The sequence below is a fragment of the Amborella trichopoda genome, chromosome 4 (assembly GCF_054954075.1).
Source record: "Amborella trichopoda isolate Santa Cruz 75 chromosome 4, AtrichopodaSantaCruz75HAP2 v2.0, whole genome shotgun sequence".
NCBI classification, from domain to species: domain Eukaryota; kingdom Viridiplantae; phylum Streptophyta; class Magnoliopsida; order Amborellales; family Amborellaceae; genus Amborella; species Amborella trichopoda.
The window spans coordinates 55,192,069-55,214,266 of NC_142339.1; the positions used below are offsets into that span (position 1 = coordinate 55,192,069).

General features: G+C 34.2%; 1 protein-coding gene across 2 annotated transcripts; it reads left to right on the plus strand.

Annotated features, from left to right (window-relative positions):
- Nucleotides 1-7,232: 7,232 nt before the first annotated feature.
- LOC18422153 (putative LL-diaminopimelate aminotransferase, chloroplastic) lies at nucleotides 7,233-21,674 on the plus strand. Of its 2 annotated transcripts, none has more exons than XM_088865785.1 (12): nucleotides 7,233-7,753; nucleotides 7,970-8,082; nucleotides 10,257-10,333; nucleotides 10,548-10,615; nucleotides 10,758-10,874; nucleotides 16,120-16,182; nucleotides 17,672-17,776; nucleotides 18,198-18,248; nucleotides 18,573-18,893; nucleotides 19,452-19,658; nucleotides 19,913-20,261; nucleotides 21,434-21,674. In XM_088865785.1, the coding sequence occupies exons 4-11, from the start codon at nucleotides 10,559-10,561 to the stop codon at nucleotides 20,204-20,206; spliced, it is 1,215 nt and encodes a 404-aa protein (XP_088721911.1). In that variant the 5' UTR covers nucleotides 7,233-7,753; nucleotides 7,970-8,082; nucleotides 10,257-10,333; nucleotides 10,548-10,558; the 3' UTR covers nucleotides 20,207-20,261; nucleotides 21,434-21,674. The 2 variants fall into 2 exon arrangements, with proteins under 2 accessions (XP_088721911.1, XP_020519505.1); XM_020663846.2 differs by having other exon boundaries at nucleotides 7,234-7,753; nucleotides 10,257-10,330.
- The last annotated feature ends 524 nt before the right edge of the window (nucleotides 21,675-22,198 follow it).

Below are 22,198 nucleotides of genomic sequence, written 5' to 3' on the forward strand. Positions count from 1 at the left end.
AAGATTCTTTATTTACTTTCACTTTTAATGTGTTTTTCTCTTAAACAAAAATTCAAATATATTAAATAAATGAAGAATAAAGATATAGGGAGGAAGTTTTTTTGAAAAGTTTTTTTCTGATAAAGTATAAGATACGGATTTATATCGGTTCCGTTAAAAAAAATTAATTTTTTGAAGATCTTTTGAAAAACTTGGAGTTCTTAACCGATTTTAAAAAATTTGAGATTTTTTTGAAAAAATTGTGTTTCAAAGGGAAACTTGCTAACTTCCGAGCATTGCGAAGAAAAAGAGTAATAAGATCGCATTTGGTTGCACAGAAAACGTAGTAGAGAATTATACTCTTCGCACTGCAATGCATTTCTTTTATAATTTTGGGGAAATATGCTAGTTCCACCTTTACAATGGGCTTTCCTCATGGAAAAAACCATCTAGAACTTGAAACAGTTGTAGTGATGAGTGGAGAAAGTGGCAAATAACATCTCAAGGTAGGGAACTTATCTAGGGGTGGCAATGGACCGGGCTCGAGTCCAGACCCAATATGGATTTGGGTATAGGTCCGGATAGTGTCATTATATAAATAATATTTAATGTATAATATTTAAATAAATATAACTATATATTTTTAGTTATAATGTTTAAATAATATATGTATATATTCAACGTCACATTTAAATTATTTAAATATTTTATTTTTTGGTAACGTCCAATCAATCGGGTCTGAGTCCAACACCCGTTGCCACCCCTCAATTTATCATGGCGGCGATGATATTCATATACTCTGAGTGTATGTTACGAATGTGCAGGGAATGAGGCTGAGGCTAGATCTTCTCTACAAGGCCTCAAGCAACTATTAGAGTTTGAAGGCCGTCTCGTGGTTGAGGGTGACTCTATCAATGTTATTAAGTGGTGTAATGGGAGCACAGAGTGCCATGGCACCGTTATTAAGTGGTGTAATGGGAGCACGGAGTGCCATGGCACCTATCTTTATTGTTGGACGAGATGAAAGATCTTGATTGGCAATGAAGATGTTGAGTTTTTCTGCATCTTTGAAGATCATGCTTCGACGCCATTGCAAGAAATGGTGAGCAAAAACAATTTTGGTAGTTTATAGATTTTCAAAATTTTGTAAATTTGTATTGGCAATTTTGGCAAACATAATCAAATATTGATAATTATAGTACAACAAAGTAGCTTATGCGTCAGGGGATGACAAATAAACTACATTTATAGCCCACTAGGCATCAGGTGTGTAATTGTGGTATCTCCAAAAATATGGTGAAATCAACGATTTAACATTTTATATCAAAAAACTATTATTTTTAATTTTAATTTTTTTTGTCACATTTATGATCTTCATGTTAGAGATTATAAACACCTAAAAAATTAAGTCCAAAATCCATCAAAAAATGGATCGTGAATAGGAGATGGATATCTATATACGAGTCTTAGGTCTCATGAAAATCATATCTTTATATAGTATTAAATTGCATTACATGCATCATGTCCGTTTTCACCCCTATGAAATATAAAACTCCAAAAGCAGTGTAAATTGAGTGCATCTATAAACTCTTTGAAAATTTTAAAAATTTGTTATTTAGATATGGAGAAAGTTTATATAAAGTTGTAACTTTAAAATGTAGAATTATAAATACACCTCAAAAATCCATTGGAAAAAGTTGTTTTAATGTTGAAAAAACTTCTAATTGATCATCTCAACATTAAAATGTATGAATATAAATAAATAAATAAATATTTTGAGTCCCATAAATAGTGCATCTTGCAATACATTATCTGGACCGTCAATTTTCAATATTTCATATGTTTATAGATCTACTTGATTTTAACTATTTTTGGAGTTTAAAATTTTATAATTAGATATAAAAATAGATTTTGAGATAATCCTACAGATTTTTTAACCAAAATTACATGTTATTATAAAATTTGGAGGTGCGCCTTAGTAGGATTGTTTAAGGTTACAACCTTATAGAAACCACAACATTTAGATAATGTCTTATAAGATGCATTATGTTTAAGACTTGAAATCCTTTTTTTTTATCCATACAACTCGTAACCGAGACTATCAATTGTAGGGTTTTAGATGTTGGATAAATCTTTGACGTGCACCTTATTTCTACCGTATAAACTTGGCACCTAATAAGACTATCAATTGCAGGGTTTTAGATGTTGGATAAATCTTTGACGTGCACCTTATTTCTACTGTATAAACTTGGCACCTAATGAAAACTTTTCCCATAAAAGGGCTAAATATTAGCCCATCAACCTTTAGGTCTGGAGTCTCGTAAACAGTTGTAAATATAGATAGTGTATGGTTGAAAAAAAAATTGAATCTACACTCTTTTCTAATTGAATGGGAGATCATGTGCTAAATTTTCACAAACTACATTAAAATTAATTAGGTAGTTTGCCTACCATTTTGATCTCAAATGAAACTGGCTGAAAATTTGAAACTCAATAAATCTTCCCCTCTTCCTAAGAGAAAACTCTCTCTCTCTCTCTCCAACCTATCCCTCTCTTTAAAACCTTCTTCTCTTTCTCTGATAGTGGTTCAGTTTGAAATTGATTATGCACAAGGAAACTTTAATTTGACAAACCCATTGGCCTCGACTACTTACCGAATTGTCTTAATTGGGAAACTACATTTTCTATGAAAATTTTCCATGAAATTGGATCCTTTCGAGTCCGAATCGACTCAAACCTTAACCCGCATGGATGGCAAATCTATTCAGTGGCAATGTTCTCTAAAAGTTAATACGAGCATCCTAAAAGTATACTCATTGTGATGATTGGACCATTTACGTTTCAAACTAGGAAGTCATAACTATTTTTAGCTATTAGATGTCAAATTGGATGGTTTGGAGTGTATCATGAAGTTTGAGAAAAAAAAAAATTAGAACTTTGGATCAGGGCAATAACCAGCCCACAACCACTCGACTTGAAATTTGATGACAAAAGTGATTGTGACCTCTTTATAATAAAAGTAATTGGGCTTTTTCTATACTTTTCCATGATTTAATTGCATCTCATGAAATCCAAGTCAATAGTATTTGATACCTTGAAGACAGCAGGGGCATCTTGTACCTTAGATTTATTTGTTGAAATGTTGACTCTTATCATTTTTTGAAAAGTTTGAGTTTTGTGTGTTCTGGTACCTTGTGTTCTTATTTCATTTTTGGAAAAGTTTGAGTTTTAGGTGTGTTTTGGTACCTTGTGCTCTTATTTCAAAAGTTTGAGCTCTGAGCTAATTACAAAATGCGCATACATTGGACCATTTCATGTTGTTCTTATAATTATCAGGGAGTTGACCATTCTCGCTGCTGCTAAGAGATATTTCATTAGGGCTGACAATGGTGGAAAACTAGGTATAAGTCACATAATTTGGGCCCAAGGGCCACGAGAGATCGAACCTAGGCATGAGCCAATGCTAACCTCTGGTTTTGGGGCCTGCTTTGGGATCATAATGGTCACATGATCTGGTCCTATTATGGTAGGCTCACTCGTGCAAGATTAATGAAGCTGAGCTCTGGGCCTTGAAGATGGGTGTGTTTGGACTTGATCAGACGCACCGCAAAATTGATATTGAAGGGGATTCCACAAACATTATTAGGTGGTGCCTCAATCCAATTCTCATACCTTGGAGGCTTAGTGTTGTGATGGATAAATTCCTTCATGTGCACCATGACTGTCGCTCTGATGCTGATTTGCTAGCTAAGAGGGCTACTGCCCATTGACTTCCAGTTAGCGGTAGCTCTAGCACCTTGGTGTTTTTTGTTACCTTTTTTTTTTTCTCTTATTTCTGTAACCCTTCATTATCTTAATGAAATCATCATGTTTACTAAAAAAAAATAAAAAAAGAGCTACGTCTAACCTCTCGTGTTGCTAACCTTAGAACACCCAACCATAGTTATCAAGACTAGAGCTACCCGGTTGTCTGACTAGTCAAATTGCCAATATGTGCGTTGCCTATTGTGATCTAAGATAAAAACAGTCAAAATATATGTTTGATCAATTTTGGCTAGTCATACCAGCCAGTTTTGACTGGTTTGATCAACTAAATGGAGTTGGGATTTTTTTTTAATAGGTGTAGTTTATATAAGGATGAGGTCCTAATTAATCAAAATAAGGCGCACCTTCAAATAGTGTCAAACGATGTTGTTTCAATACTAAAAATCTTTGTGACAACTTGAAATTTTATTTTCATCTCTAATTATAAAATTGACAGCTTAAAAAATAGTATAGCTCGAGCATATCGATGAACTCTTGAAAATCTTGAAAGTTGACTGTCTATAAAATACATTAAAAAAATACACTATTTCCAACACTTGAAATCTTTTTTTTATTAATATCCATGCATCTTTGAGGTCAAGATGATCGACTTGATGATTTTTAAGCATAAAAAATCAAAACAACCGCTTATAGTGAATTTTTTAGATGCACCTAAATTTAATTGTTTAGGGCCTCACCCTTAATATAAACTTTTTTTTTGTTAATACATTATATTTTTTTAAGCTATAATTTTTTTTTTCTATTTTTTCTAAAATATTGTCCATCTGGTTTAACCAGTAGTTGGACTCCCTCACCGGTTTGGTGGTCCAATCCTGATAACACTTAAGAGCTAAATCATTACTTAAGTCTTATTCTTGGCTTTCAAGGATTCAAAAATATTATCCTAGGATTCAAAAGCTATGGCATATGCTTGTTTCAAAATCCAGCAAGAATTGGCACAATTTCACTTCTAGTGAATATTTTTTGCTATCGATGAGCATCGCAATTTCATTTTTTATGAGGAAACCTCTTTGAAAGAGCCAAAATCATAAGATTATTTGCAAAAGGGAGCTTTCATCTCAACGTGACTGTGTCATGGGTCACATCTCCATATCCAACATAAAATTACATCAATTCGTCATAAAAAGATGGAAGTTTCCAAAAATGATAAAAAAAAAGACATAACTTTTGTGGTAGTTTCTAAAGTAAGATTCCAACCAATAAATTATATGTTAAAGTTGCTCTTAATGGTGCAGCTAAAACCCATTGATATAAACCCTATTACATACTCCAACATTAAAAACTTTGGAAATTTAGGGTTTCCGTAAATCGAAGTTAATAAAAAAAAAATATCGTTTGAAAACCGAAAATATTTATAATGCTTAAAAAATTATTTTCATCTCTAATTGTAAAAATTTTAAGCTTTAAAAAAATTGTACATCAAGCGGATTTATAAACACTTGAAAATCTTAAAAATCAACGGTCTAGATAATACATTACAAGATGCACTGTTTCTAAGTCTTAAAGTCCATTTTTTTTATGTCAATATATCTCAAAGTCAAGATGATCAGATTTGAGGTTTTTTTGGCATCAAAACAACTTCTTCCCGTGAATTTATGGGGCGTGCCTTAATTTGATTTTTTAGGGCCTTAACCTTATGTAACTTTTTAAAAATCTTTTACCATGGGATTTATTTACGGGATTGTCTACAAAGATACCATTTATCTTTTGTACATGAGGTCACAATAATTGATGTCCCTTAAATTTCAAAATTGATGCGTGACTCACCCCAAGCCTTCTAATTTGACATTTAATGAATGAGATTGATTGTGACATCCATGTACAAAAGATAAAAGGTGCGGTTTGTATAGAGCCAAGGCTCTAAACAATCAAAGCAAAGCGCATCTTCAAATAGTATCGAGAAACGTAGTTTCAATACATGAAATCTTTGTGAAAGCCTTGAAATATATTCTTATCTGTAATTATAAAATTTAAAGCTTAAAAAATAGTGAAGATTGAGCAAATCTATGAAAACTTGAAAATCGACGGTCAAAAAATACGTTACAAGATGCACTATTTCCAAAACTTGAAATCCATTTTTTTTTCCTCATGTCCATGCAACTCTTGATGTCGAAATGATCAATTAGAGAATATTTGAGCATCAAAACAACCTCTTCTAGTGAAATTTTTGAGGTGGTCTCTATATTTGATTGTTTAGAACCTCGACTATATATAAACTTTATGCTTTTTTTAATGGAACATACAAAGAGAAATTTTTTTATGAAAATTTAGTTAAATCAATATTCTCAATTTACTTTCACTTTTAATGTGCTTTTCTCTTATAGACAATCCATTTTATTTACATATAAACAATCCCTTTATCATATACCTTGCGCACCAAACAAAGTAGGAAAATTATCATAAATATACCTCAAATTTTACCTAATTGGAAAAAAACTATCAACTTTAATAAACTTCGTCCACACTTTTTTTCCTCAATTTTGGTATTTTTTTTATCAAAATAACTTACACGGTAGTTGTATTACCGGAATGATTACCATATTACAATACTTTAAATACTGTAATGATCAAATTAAGCATTATGGTACTTTAAATACTGTAATGCTCACTGCGTCTATTTCTCCATCATTTGCCACACCTCATCAACTTCTCATTTGAGGTAATAAATATTTCCTTGTTTTTTTTTTTTTTAGCAAGTTTCAAGAGTACTTTGTCGAATTTCAACCAATTTGAATTTTGAGCATTACAATATGCTTATGGTCTTTAGAATATCGAAATGCCTAAAAATTTGAGCATTATGGTATTTAAAGTACCGTAATGCTTTGTCTCGTCATTACAGTACTTAAAAGGTCGTAAATCCTGAAATACTATTCGAAAACTATAAGAAATTTGAGCATTATGATATTTAAAGTACCGTAACACTTAGTCTGATCATTACAGTACTTAAAATACTGTAGTGTTTAATGTGACTACAGTACTTAAAATATCGTAATGTTTAGTCTCGTCATTACGGTACTTAAAGTACCTTAATGTAGTAGTCATTACGGTAATACGATTACCGTAAAGGCTATTTTGGTAAAAATTTGAAAAAAAAAAATTTGGATGAGGATTATGAAAGTTAAGAGTTTTTTTTCCAATTAGACGAAAATTAAAGTATAATAATTGCCCAACAAAAATATAAAAAACATTTTTCACTGGAAAATATTTCCAAAAGATATTGACTCAAAAAGTCAAAAAAAACGTGCCCCTAAAGTCCATTTAGGATTTTGGACCGAGCGATCCCGATTCCGGACATTCGTCATGTTTTATTAGCGCAGCCGGATCGAATGTCAACGCCTGTTCCGAAACTTGGCGAAATCCACCGAAAGTTCGCGCAAAATTGAATCAACTATTTTTCTCCTTTAACACGGGCCAAAGAAAATCAGTCTTAATTTTGAATTCTCAATACCACGCGCGCTTTCGACGGCAGGAAAAAGCGCAGAAAGAATGAGAGAGAGAGGTTCGAAGTTGTAGAGAGAGAAAGAGAGCTCACCAAATCCTAGAGAGAGAAAGGGAGCCCACCGAATCCCAGAGAGAGAAAGGAAGTCCCAGAAATGGAAAGTCAGAAGAGGAAGAACTACCAAATCCTAGAGAGAGAGGGAGATGCCAAATCCTAGAGAGAGAAAGAGGGAGAGAGAGAGAGCCCTGAAACGACGTTTGATTGCAGAGAAACTTTTATTCTGAATTGCGTAGAGTTCAAGCACCATTGTCAACGTTGGAGCCCGACACAAGCTAGGGTTTTGTCTCCTGAGTCTCTTTCAAACACTGGCGTCAGTGGTTTACTGTAATTCTAGTTCAATTTGGGTTCTGCAGCTTCTTCTAAGTCTCTTTCACAAATGAGCAAGAGTCGAGTCCACTTTCTCTCTCTGGATTCTCGGCTAACTTTTTCTGAAACCCTATTTTTTCAATGGCAAGTACTCTCTCTCTATTCGCGGTCTATTTCTCTTATAACTAGCTCCTGCCGAGAGAGAGAGAGAGAGAGAGAGAGAGAGAGAGAGAGAGAGAGAGAGAGGGTTTTGAACTTTTAGCATTGAAGTCTTCGGGAGAGAAGAATTTATTTCATTTGTTTCTACTTTAATTCTTGTTAACACGTGCAATGTGGGCTCCTCTTGTTTTGATGATTTAGATTTTAGTGACGCATGGTTGGTGCACTGGATTTCCTGGAACGTGCGAGGATACTGGCTCGCAATTTACCAGAGATGCAATCTAATCTCAATTTTCCATGGCTCATATATAATGGTAACATGAACCTTTCATTTTCAGAACAATAGCTACTTTTATGATGAGTGGGGTGAGTTGGTGTATTTGTTTTCCCAAATCCGCATATTTATCTATAATTATTTGACCATTGGAGGATATGGATAGTTTTGATGTAATTTCCTGAACCATATAATCACATTACATAGCCATGGGCATTGCCAATTAGGGGCCTGTCTTCCCCACTGAATTACTCAAAAAAAAAAAAAGGTCATTACCAAGTTGATTTCATATTCATAATTTATTAAACAAAGGATACATTTATTGAGGAATGGGTAACGCTCCTTTCTATATGATTTCCTATAGTGTAAATTTAACTGTCGGTTGTTCTTTGTTTATCAAGCATTTACTAGTTGTGCTAGATATATAAGCGAATTTAGGTAGTGTGCTGGACTATGGACTCTTTATAATCACTCCAGATATGTCATTTTTGTTCTTGGTTTTTGGGCCTTAGCTAAGTGGCTTGCTACTGGATAGATTTAAAATAGAATGAGAAAAATGTGAATCAGGAGCAGGTTAAATGAAAAAACACATAAGATTCACATAAGCCTTAATATTTCTGAAATTCAATAAATTGGGTTTGTGTTCAAAGTGGCTAGATAGACAGTTGCATGGCATTTTCCTTAGTTAACTATTATGCTTCATGGAAAATTTGAATAGTTACCTTGAATTCTATGGATTTGGTTGTAGAATATGGAAATTAGTTGGAAATTTACTAAATTATTATTATTTGTACATATTTATATATCTAGGATTTGGTATTCATGTTCAAAGTGTGAATGCTCCTCTTCAGAAATTGCATTCAATTTTGTTTTTGCCTTGAAATTGCTAAAGCAGCCACATGTTTTGAATCGTCCCTTAATTTCTTCTCGGTTTGCTCCATTTACCTGCCGAAAACCAAGCTGTGGCCCCGCTTTGAGTTTCGTCGAAATTATGAGATTTCTTTAGACTAATGCCTGTTCTTTAGAAGGAATCCAAGCCGTCCACCTGTGTTTTGTCCCTTTCACGCTTGCGTAATGGCATGTTACTAATCTGTCACGGGGCTTACGAAAGGGTGGTGTCTCTTGCATCTACTTAAGAAGGTTTCCTTGGTATCATAGTTAGCTGAATTAGTTGTGTTCAATTGGGTTCTTGATTTAGTGAGGAGATATTTCAGTCCAAGATGCCTCTGATGATTGTATCAAAATACATTGGCATGTCCTGCCCTGTTGTCTCTCTACACAATGCCACTCAATCTAGGTACCTGGCTGAGATGGAATGGAATTTGAATCTAAACGTATTTTGGATTGTGATCCATGTCTATTTTTCGAGTAACTTTGAATTTTAGTGTTATGAGCACATCTGCAATGTTCTAGTCCAATGCAATATCCTGTAGTTTTCATGGCCAATATATTTTAAATTTTGAAAAAGTTAATTCCTTTGAGTCTTCAATTACTTTTTGGTGTATCCTTTTGGATCCATAATAGGGTTATTTGATTTTGATCCTTTTTAAGGTTGTTTGATCTCTTTTCCTTTAGGCTTTCTATTTATAGGCAAACATCCCAAATGTTTAGATGAATAAATGCCCAATGAATTCTCAAATTCCATTATTATGCCATTCAAACAATGTGGCTTTTACTTTTCAGCACCATTGTTTGGTCTGAATATGACCGGAATGTGTATAAATAATGCTGTTTCTCTCACCCATTTAAGAGTTATAGGTCCGTGCCTGGTCTGCTCACAGCGGAACCTATTTGTCTTTAAACCAACTTTTTTTTTTTTTTTTTTCCCTAAATGCTGCTGAAAGACCTGTAAGATTGACCCAAAAAGAAAAAAAAGAAGAAGCTTCTTTTATATGATTATGACTGTGTGACCTACAGTTTTGAGGATAGCCTGTAAAGATAAGGGGAACTATTGCTTTGATATAATATGTCCATATGGAGCCTTAATGTGTAATGATAGAACTTCATTACTCAAATTCCTTTAACATGTTTCCTTTATTTATTTATTTTTGTTTTCATATATATGCCTTCCATTGTTCATCACATTATTTGATAAGTTTCTTTCGTCCAAAGTTTGTAATTCTGTTCATGCTTGTGCTAGTAACTTAATTAAGATGAAGGATCACTGTATTCAATCATTTCAACCTATTGATACCTTGCTTACAATCATTTCAGCACCTCAAATTTCTTGGCTGCTCCAGGGAGAGGAAGGGTGTTCAACTGCATTGCAGAACCTAATAACGAATCTGGTAGTTGTGCTTTATGTCTCTATATTCTCTGCTGTTCCCCTCCTTTTTCTCTCATTCCACCATTTTGATATGTATTATTGTTGTTTAGGTACCTTAGCATTATAAAGCACTCTATGAATGAGCAGTTTTTGGAGTACTTTTCCTTGTGTGGTTTAGATTACTTGTGTCTGTCATTGGTGCAAACTCACATGATTAGCAATTGGCCTTTGCTTTGCAGCTTATAAGACAATGGTTCGTCGTAATGTAAATATGGAAAAGCTGAAAGATGACTATTTCCTGACAAATGTTAGTATTATTTTAATTTACTTTTTCAGTTGCCAATCACTTCATGGAGATTGGTCCTTATTTTTTTGCAAACTCTAAGCCTAGTTGTGATTTTGAATTGCTGAAGCGAGATGCCTCTAATATTTGATGGAATGTTAATTAGATTAGCCGAAGGCAATCTGCACACCTTCAGAAGTTCCCTGATACGAAGTTGATAAACCTCGGGATTGGTGACACCACAATGCCTATTCCAAAGAGTATTACCTCGAGTATGGTAGAGGTATGTATGACTTTGTCCATCTATGATTTGATCAACTTGGTTAGTTTTTTTTCTTCTAATTTTGATGGGAATATGTACTAAACTTTGCTTTATTATCTGTATGAATATTCGAAGATGGACTGCGTAATATTTTGATGGTATTTACAGCAACATTTCTTAAATGATACTTGAAAGTCTTGGCTCTCTTGAGATCTGTAGAAGAAGATAACCATATGGATTTGTGTATCTGTCTTCCTCATGATTTTTGACACGGTTTGGGGTGAAATCTGATTAGTCAATGTTCTTTATAGGTCGCTGCCAAATTTCATCTTTCCACTCCTTCATCAGTCACCTCCGCTTATTGTTCAGATCAGTGATTCAAAAGTCAGCGAGTCGAATCGGACTCGACTTGGGAACCGGCAGACCCGATCCGGTTCCAGTGAAATACCGGAAATCGTCCGGTTCTAGAGAAGAACCGGCGATTCCATGCCGTAAATAGCCATGTGACGTCATGATTCTCCCGATTCTTCTATTCATGACGTCATGGCCTCCCGATTCTTTGATTCATGACGTCATGGCCTGCCGATTCTTCAATGGGCATTTTTGTAAATTTTTTTAATGGCCATTTTTGTAAATTTTAAAAAGTACATGTACCTTAAGGTCCGCACACCTCTTCACGTGACTCTCCTCACTTTGCATGCGTTATCTTCGTTAACTACAAAAAGGTATTTATTCACTACAACTTCCTTCTACCTCTTCAATGTGGGATAATGTGAAGGTATTAACTTGAAACATTAATATATTATATATTTTGTTTGCGCTTTTAATACTACTAAGTAGCATGTGGCTTACTGGTTATAACTTTCTTTCTGCGGCGTGGGTTCCATTCTCCTTGGGACGAAAGAGGGTTTTTTTATCAACTATTTTTCTTGTCAATTTTATTTTTTTGAGGTCAAATTTTTTTCTTATAAAAAAAATGAAAGGTTTTTTTATCAATATTGCTTTTTGTCAAATTTTTTTATTATAAAAAAAATGAAAGATTTTTTTTATCAATTTCGCATTTTGTCAAATTTTTTTCTTATCAATAAAATAAAAATTTTCTTATAAAAAGAAAATGAAAGGTTCTTATCAATTATTTTTCTTATCAAATTTCTTTTTTTAGTCAAAAAAAAAAATTTTGTCAAAAAAATAAAAAGTAATTGTCAAAAAAAAAAAAATCTTATCAAAAAATAATAATACAACAAGTATTTTTGTCATAAGAAAAAAATGAAAGGTTTTTTTTATCAATTTTGCTTTTTGTCAAATTTTTTTGTTTTCAAAAAAATGAAAGGTTTTTTTTTATAAATTTTGCTTTTTGTCAAATTTTTTTCTTATCAATAAAATAAAAATTTTCTTATAAAAAAAAATGAAAGGTTCTTATCAATTATTTTTCTTGCCAAATTTCTTTTCTTTGTCAAAAAAATAAAAGTTTTTTGTCAAAAAAATAAGAAGTAATAAAAAGTTATTGTCAAAAAAAAAAGTTCTTATAAAAAAAATTAATACAACAAGTATTTTTTGTCAAAAAAAAGGTTCTTGCTAAAAACAAAAAAAAATGTAATACGACAAACATTTCTTGTAAAAAAATAAAAGGTTTTTGTCAAAAAAACTAAAATGTTCTTATAAAAAAATCATTCTTTATTGTAGTCGATGTATGATTATATACTTCATCCATGATAGTTCTATGATTTTTATTTTGTGTGATGTAATTTAATAGTTAAAATAAGTTCATACAGAGAAAAAATATTTCAATATTCACATATTGATGAAAAAAATGAAAATTAATAATATAGTACCCCAATTTCTTATTGGATTCCTAAAAAACAACATTTATAATAATTTATAATAAATTTTTTATATTTTGTTTACAGCTTAATTTGATCGATTCGGCCGATTCCTGATCCTGATCGTCGATCCACCTATCCGGATGGGTTTTTGGGGTGCCCGATCTGGGCCACCGATCCGTTTTTTAAACCACTGGTTCAGATCATTGGTGCGGGTTTGTTTTGAAGAGGCACATCTCGTGTGTCAATAGATATTGACAATTGATGACACAACCCCAATACTTGACTAATTATAAAAACATGCTAATGAAAATATTTGAACTCCTACAGCCTTAAGGTAAGCTCACTGCTATGCAATGAACGGAAATTTGGCCACCCAGCTGCCTAGGCAGCATTTTTTGAAAAATGCGTAGTTTTTGGACTAGATGGCCTGTCCTAGGCGGCTTTTGCTATGCGCCACCTTGACCTGTGCCAAAATTAGTATTAATTTGTAATTATTAATTTATTGATAAACCAAAAAATAGAATTAATTAAGGTTTAATTAATTTATGGAAGGGCCTTTTATGCCACTTGTCATTTTGCATATAACAGTAATCATTAATTTATTAGTAAACCAAAAAAAGTATTAATTTGTAATTATTAATTTATTGAAAATACTTTTGCATGTGATAGTAATTATTAATTTATTGGTAAACCAAAAAATTAGTATTAATTTGTAGTTATTAATTTATCAAATTTTTTTTTTTGCATGTCATAGTAATTATTAAATTATTGATAAACTAAAAAATAGTATTAATTTGTAAATATTAATTTATTAGTAAACCAAAAGATATTATTAACTCAGTTTTAATTGACATATAGAAGGATTACACGTTTTAACTTGTCGTTTTGCCTGTAATAATAATTATTAATTTATTGGTAAACCAAAAAATAGCATTAATCTGTAATTATTAATTTATTGAAAATGATTTTTGCTTACACCATAAAATTGTATTAATTCATAATTATTAATTTATCAAAGATATTTTTGCATGTGATAATAATTATGAATTTATTGGTAAACCAAAAATAGTATTAATTCATAGTTATTATTATTATTTAATATATACAATAAAATGGGTGGAGGTGTGGGAGATCCAACTTTAAAAAAATAGACAACACATGCCGCCTTTAGGTTTGGGCGCCCGCCTAGGCTGCCCAGAACCCAAACCGCTTAGGCGGCCGCCTACACCTTTTCGAACATTGCTGCTATGAGATCTACGGCCTTGTCATCTATATACTTGGTGATATAAAGGGAAAAGTATATTATGTACTATAAAAAAATACATTTTATCCATAAAAAAATTGTACAGATGTGTCTAGCCATACTGGCTTTTTAGGCCGATGTATTAGGCACTTGTGACCCTAATTGACACCAACACTCGTGTTGGTATTCATGCAACACTACCTCTTGTAGCACCTCAGGAGATTTTCTTAGTGCTCATTGTTGTCCCATCCATCTTAGGCTTTTCTGCACATATTGTGGAAAGCCTAGGAATCTACAATCGAATGTCAAAATCGATTATGTGCCGTTGTTCTCAAATTCTATTATAAGATTTATTCTGTTTCTTTATGTAGTTTTAGTTTCACCCTAACATCCACTTGCATCTATGCCACTCTTCCATGTCTCTTTAACATTGCATGGCGTGTTTAGCTTGTTTGATATCTCTAACACGCCTCCCTCTCAAGTGTTATTACTCGTCCTTCATCTGGTTGAATAACTCATTGTAGTGAATAGAAACATTTGGATTTTAGACCTCTCCTTTCGTATTCCATTCATTAATGTCTCATTTAGTTGTAAATAAACTAGCTTCTCTGGATCCTACCTTTTCTCTTAGTAATGTCCCTTTTGTCTCCTAACCGACATTTCTTATTCTGGTACCTTTTGCTCATCTCGCATCCATTTGTTGGTTTGTTAACAATGATTGTTGTGTAATGTTCAATTTTATTGCCCGACTTTTATGCATGCTTGGAAGATGGGCCAGTTGATTGGCTACAACTATAAAGATACGTGCTTATTCTACCTGGATCACAACATGTTGCTTCTTTTGAAACTTAGGCTCTATTGAGAAATAAAGTGGATTGTGTGATCATTGTTCCTTTTTTTGAAAAGTCCACCAAATGTAGGGGTGCCAATGGTCCGGGCTGGGCTGGCTTCGGGCCGATTTTTAGTCATTTTGTGGCCGTTATCGGGCTCCAAGCAAGGTTCAGGTCAGTTCGGGCAAAATAAGCTTGGAAAGCCCAAAGATAGTGCTATTGAGAGAGAGAGAGAGAGAGATGGGCGATTTTTGGGGAAGCGGAGAGTGAGAAAGAGAGATGGGTGATTTTTAGGGAAGTGGAGAGTGTGAAAGAGAGATGGGCAGTTTTTGGGGGGATGGGTGAACATGTGATGGTTGGGTGGCCATGTGCCTCCATCACCCTCCCCAATTCCATTTTAGATAGAGAGAGAGAGAGAAGGAGAGAGATGGGCTTGTGGTAGTTAGGTAGCCACGTGCCTCCTTCACTTCCTCAATGCCCTTTTAGATTTTTTTTTAATTTTTTTATTATTAGATTTTATTAGGGTTTGAAAAAAATACTTAAGTATAATTTTTTTATAAAAAAAGGTTTTTTTTTTTTTTTTCTGAGGAGATCATCATCATCATAGAATTTCCCAATTAATTGGGGTTGGCTACATGAATCCTAGTCCGCGATATAGGTTCATAATTCATGATAAGTTTTGGCAAAAATTTACATTGGTTGCCTACCTAACACAACCCAACCCTTTTACCCCGGCATGGGATGGGTTAAGGGAAAGTTTAAGGTCATCAGCCTTTAAAAAAAAGGGCTTGGCCTATATTTGGCCTGGCCCAGGTTGCCCAAATGCTATTTCCGGGGCGATAGCGGGCCAGGCTGGGCTTAAGGAAATATTTCCGGGTTTGACCAGGCTAGAGCCCGATATCTAATTCCCTGACCAGGCCAAAGAATTCTGGGCCTGGCCTGACCCGGTGGCAGCCCTCACCAAATCTACTACTACAGTGAAATTTTCCTTCAGAAGAATACAAAGTTTTTCTAGGCATGACTGCCTGGATTACTTTCCATAACGTACTAGTTGAGAGTAAAGATAACTGGGATTCCTCTTGTTTTTTCTTTATATGTTTACTTGGCCATGTAGTTTCAGTCTTACATCTTGTAATATGGCAACCAAATTTAAGACCTTGAGGACATGAGTTTCAATACTGTAAATGTGAACATCTTTAACTATGTACGAGAGGAACCATTTATTGATTAACGATGTTATGATGTTCCTACAATGTATGTTGTATGTTTTACAAATTTTTATGGCCAACTGAGAATTATCTATTCAGGCATTTCAAATATTCCTTATGGATGCTTCTGAATGAGAAAATATGTGATTTGATGTTTTGCAGCGGGCTGATGCTCTGTCAACAATCGAGGGTTATAGTGGCTATGGACCGGAGCAAGGGGAGAAGGTATCAAACTATCAATATGTTTTGCCTCAGTTGTTTATTCTGGGTCTTTTTGGCAGACTTTCTTGTCATAGAAACTCAGTTCGTTATAGCACTACAGCAATGACTGCTGAACTGATGGTGATTGTTATTATAAATGCTTCACTATTGGTCTTGCATATGCATGAATGATCTAAGTTCGTGACTTCGTGTTCTTTTATTATGTGCTAGTATTTGTACTTTGTTGCAATTCATACTTCATAGTGCAAAATGGGCTACAAAAGGGGTCTTTCGTTTCTGGCTATGAAGTCTGCGCTTGTGTTGTGATAAGTTGCTATGGTTATTGATGCACAGTTGTTAAGAAATTTTACTAATCTCTTGACAAATTGATAAATCTCCTTTTAGGCAATGGCTAATGGCTCCACTTGGGCTCTTTTAGTAGAGTTTGAGAGGTTTTAGACGGGCGTAATCTCTCTTTCCCTTTCTAGCCTCTTGAGTATTGAGTAAGCCTATTGATAAGGTGATCGGCTTGGGGATGTTTGAGGGTTAATATTTTCCTGGAGGAGTTTTACTATTCCCCATCTTTAGATGACAATGACACATTTTCTGATATCACTCACTTGTAGAGGCTGACAGCCTGAAGTTAATCAGTTGATGATTAGGGGTTGTTTTGGGCCAGAGGGTGAACCTAAAGCAAGATATTGGTTATGGGTATTGGAGCCTGAGTGCTCTGTTAGAGCCTAGAGGGGTTGGCATTGGAGTTAAGATTTAAGGAGTATTTTGAAACTTGAGGGTGCTCACCTCATTGTAATGGTCTTGAAAACTTTTCGACGAATCTATCTACCTATTTTTTATTGGGTGCAATTTATTTAAGGCATCAATTTTAAACAATCGATGTAAGGCAACACTCCAAATCCTATTGGAAGATGTTGTTCCAGTTCCAGAAACCCGTATGATGACCTGAAATCTATTTCCCTGTCTAATTATGAAACTTAAAGCTCCAAAAAGAAATACAGATCGAGCAGGTCTATGGACACTTGAAAATCTTGAAATTGGACGGTCCATATAATGTGTTACAAGATGCATTATTTTTAGGACTTGAAATTTATTTTTTTATGTCCATACATCTCTAGGTTGAGATGATCAATTAAAGTCTTTTCTTGTGTCTGAACAACCTTTTCCAATGGGTTTCTGATGTGCGCTTTACTTTTATAGTATAAGGAGGTTGACGCCTGGTACAAATGCTTTTCTTTCTCTATTTCATATGCCCTTTTTCATCACTCCCTTACACACCAAATTAACTGAACGACTAATACCTTCAGTTTCGTCTGCTGCAAAATCTTCATGGCTCATATGCTATTAAAATTTCGATGCTGGTCTAACATAGTATCTTTCTTTTTTCATTCTAATGTCTAGCATACCTTGGGTTTGATTCACTTTGTGGTTTGGCTGGAACACAATTTGTTATTTTCCCTTTGTGAAAGATGATTCTTAAATTTTTCTCTGTTGAAAGGCTCTGAAGGATGCTATTGCAAATACTTTCTACGGGGATTTAGGCATTAAAAGCTCTGAGGTTTTCATCTCAGATGGGTCTCAAACTGATATTTCACGTCTCCAGGTACATAAAGATTCGACTTCACCAACTTCTTGTTTTCAGCTGGATATTGGTTACAATGTGTTAGATCAAAATTGCGTTGAGCAGTAACTGGATTTGAATATAACCAGCATTGGATTATCTGGATTAACCATGTAAGAAATGCTTGTTTTGGGACCTGAGTTGCCAACTAGCTTGAGGAATTCAGGGCAAAGAAAAATAATTATTATATATATAATGTGGAAGTTGTCTCATATTTTTTGTTAATTGTGAGGTTTTTGTGCATTTTAATCCAGTTTGCTAACTTCATGTCTTTAGTAATGTGGAGTTTTAGGTAGTCAAATATTTTTTTGTTCTTTCTTAAATAATTGTAGCATTGCTAATCCTTTCTCCTGAGAACTTTTTTGGTAGTCTCTCTTGACTATTTTACCCCTTTCATTGACAGCTCCTTTTGGGATCCAGTGTCAGCATAGCTGTGCAAGATCCATCCTATCCGGTGAGGTGTAGGCAGTTTTGGGATTTCTTGGTTTGGGTTAAATAGGATAACGAAAAAGACATTCTTTTAGTTGTGTTAACATTGGGATAATTTCTTTTTTTGGAAATTAATTGGGATATAATTTCTCAAAATGTGAAGAGGGAGATTTTGGCAATTATGTGTTTCCTTGTGAAAGCTTGCAATTATTTGAGTATAGCATATTCATGAATAGATCATGTCTTCTTAATTTATTATTTTTTGTTGTTTTATTAAGTCATTGACTAATTTTAACAGTGAAACAATAAATGTTTCTAATAGTGGTTTATTTGTTTTTCATAATCACAGGCCTATGTGGATACAGGCGTTGTTGTTGGTCAGACTAATGTATTCCAAGAGTCCGAGGGGAAATATGGGAATATTGAGTACATGAAATGTTTTGCCGATAATGATTTTTTCCCTGACTTGTCAACGGCCTCACGCACGGATATAATATTTTTCTGCTCTCCAAACAACCCAACTGGTTCCACTGCAACAAGAGAACAGCTGGCTCAACTGGTAGAGTTTTCAAGAAAAAATGGATCTATAATAGTGTATGATGCGGCTTATGCTGCTTATATCTCAGATGATTGCCCGCGATCAATCTTTGAAATCCCTGGAGCAAAAGAGGTAGATATGATTTTATGCTCATTGCCTCTGGTATCAGGAAGGAAAATATCTCCCAAATCATTATATTCTATGGATGGAGGCATTTTAAATAAATATTTTTTCCCTTAATGTATCAAAGTGTAATACTTCTTATCTATATCTTTGTAAAACAGAGGCGGGACAGTAATACCTTCCACCATCATTCACTGTAACTATAGATGGTCTGTGCTTGTGAGATTTATTGAGTAGAACCTTTCCTGTAAATGTCCTGTAGCGTAGAAGCGAAGCTACTAGCAGTGTTTGTTATTTGGGTGATTAGGTGTTTTAGTTTGTTTTATGTTGGACGATGTTAAGCTCCTAGTGGTAACAGGCATTTGGAGTTTTCATTGCCACTATGGCAGTTTCAACTTCGAATATTGGTGCTCAATCTCCTCATGCTCTTAAGTAATTATAGGCTTAGAACTTTGGGGTGGTGCATATCAAAGGGTGGTTCAGATATTTACACAATTTTCTAGTGTGTCGTATGTTTGGGCAGACATTTGGTTGTAACCTGTTTCTAAGACCTCTTGCATTATGCAGGTTGCGATTGAAATTTCGTCATTTTCGAAATTTGCTGGGTTCACCGGGGTTCGTCTTGGGTGGACTGTAGTTCCCAGTGAGTTATTATATTCAAATGGTTTCCCTGTAATAAAAGACTTTGATCGCCTTGTTTGTACATGCTCCAATGGTACTTCCAATATCTCTCAGGCTGGAGGGCTTGCATGCCTTTCCCCAGAAGGCTTGAAGGTTAGTTCTGGATTTCTGTTTCATAATTTCTCACACTGTAAAAAATATACACAATACATTCTTACAACAACTGCTTTGGATTGAGCATAGAAACTAGTGTGATTTGTCAGTATATATATTTAAATAAGTGAAGTATTAGTAGTCTTCAATATATTTTCTGTCATACATGTGACAATATCAAATTTCAGGTCATTTCACATGCGAGCATTTGTGCTGATGAGTTTTCCCCTTTTCCCTTGTCTATGCATTTACAGTCTATACAAACTATCATTGATTTCTACAAGGAGAATGCAAGATTGATTATTGAGATATTCACCTCTCTTGGTTTTAAGGCATATGGAGGGAAGAACGCACCTTATGTTTGGGTGCATTTTCCTGGGAAGAGATCCTGGGATGTATTCACTGAGATTCTTGAGAAAGCACACATTGTGACGATTCCAGGTAGTGGATTTGGCCCTTGTGGGCAAGGGTATATAAGGTTCAGTTCATTCGCTCGGAGAGAAGACATCATAGAAGCTTCTTGGAGGTTGAAGAATCTTTACAGCTAGGACATATTCTAGATTGAAATATCAGGGCATATATTTCACCGTGAAATTGACCAAGGTAAACTTCTGGGGGACACCAATCAACTTTGAAGCTTTTTTTTTTTTTGTAACATGCACACCTTTAAAGCATGATTACCATGAAGTAATTTCTGATTGTGAGCTTCCTCTAGGTTTAGGTTGTCATTTATAATAATTCAAAACATGATTTGGAGTTCTATTGAATTTTATGGTGTAAGTTTATTCATGTGGGCAAGCTTTGATGCTTAGCATGTTCGGACGTATATCTTACAACATGACCTACATAAGTGTCACGTTTAAGCACATAAAGATTAAGTCGTGAGCAAGGCACCTGCAAACACACTTAGACTGCCTGCTCCAGAAAATTCCAAAAAACCCTCAATTCAGTAATGGTTTCGTTCTTTATCTGAACAACAAACAACGACCCTCATTTCTCCATATTTTGGATGATTGAGGATCCAAAAATCTGCAAATTCATCCTCTTAAGATCCAAGATCAAGATCCTAACCGAAAATAAAGGAAGGATTTGTAGCCCTTAAGATGCTCCATCTTGAATGTCATCTCAACATATGATATCGACCATTCATTTCAATTGCTTTAGATTAGTCAAATTTGCTGCTGTATTAGGTACTTTGATCCATATTTCTAGGGTGGAAGTGGATTTGCAGGAGTTTAGAATAGTTTTAGGTTCCCCAATACATCGAAATGGTGGATTTTGAAGGGGACCTCTAATGATGTTTTAAGTTGAAAGATAAGAAACACCGCACACCTCCACAGACAGATATGCAGGCACACATGGATAGACATAATAGTGGAACTGAAAGTATTGAATGCCGTGCGTATGCACCTCAACTTATGCTTGTGTGTGCTAGCAAGCTAAATGACAGCTGCTAATGTGTGGTTTATGGTTGTCAAAGATACAAGCTGCTGTATTCGGTAAATGCTAACCATTTTCAATGCTCAGAGTGGACTACCAAATAATAGATAACGTGCAGCATGTGTTGCTATGGGCTCAAAAATTTATTCACTTTTAGATTTAACTGAGAATAAAATTATTGGACAAATATGATAAATATACATTTAACTGATCAGAGTACATTTGTCTGGTAGGGTACTTCCTTGTGTAACTTGTTTTCAAAGCAGGGAAATTCATAAGTAATCTTTCTTGTACTTCTATTCTATGAGATCCTTATTTGATTACTTTGGTCTCAGGTGGGAGTCACTTGCATGCTGTTGACACTTGGAAAAGCTACTTGCAACTGTCAACTTGTTTCCATTAACCCTGTTTTTTCATCCATGCTGTGTCTTTGTGCTTTCTATTAAAGTGATGTTATTTGTCTTTTTTTTTATAGACCTTAATTTGGCTTGTCCAATGTTATTTGGATTGCAGATACATCAATGGCAGTGGTTTATATTTTCTAATTATCGAGACATAAACTCTTGAACTTTAAAATTCTCCCATGTTGGTACTTGTAAATTTGATGGGGTGATATCTAGGTCTAAAAAAAAATGTCAGTCTGAATTGGAATTGGCCAATTTGTAGCGGGAATCATTAGGGATGAACCAGTCATCACCAAATATCGGGAATCGGCCATTCCCCCCTATGACATGGTTGATTTTGGCAAAGAACCAATTAGAACTGGCACCACTTTTTTTTGTTAAAATCTTTGTTTCAGGTTTTTAATGTCTAGTTTGGTAGACTACATCAGCATGTTAGAAAATTGGGGGATATAACCAGTAACCGTCTGGTTAGATCGGAACCGGCCATTGGCCGGTTTTAGTTTAGGGCGATTTTGATGATCGACCGGTATTTAAAAAAAATAATTCAAAAAATGTATATAAAATCTGAAAAATAAGGAATTTGATTTGTAATATATTTTTTAATATTCTTTATATTATGGTAAATATTAGAAATTGTTATGGTCATTAATACTCACTTTTATATTTTTCTATCTTTTTCTGAAAATTTTAAAAATA

Excerpts from the sequence above, each read along its gene's own strand:
- LOC18422153 (XM_088865785.1), top strand. The coding sequence starts at position 10,559 with ATGGTTCGTCGTAATGTAAATATGGAAAAGCTGAAAGATGACTATTTC. Across the intron at positions 16,183-17,671 it reads GACCGGAGCAAGGGGAGAAG|GCTCTGAAGGATGCTATTGC; the intron begins GTATCAAACTAT and ends CTCTGTTGAAAG. Across the intron at positions 18,249-18,572 it reads TGCAAGATCCATCCTATCCG|GCCTATGTGGATACAGGCGT; the intron begins GTGAGGTGTAGG and ends TCATAATCACAG.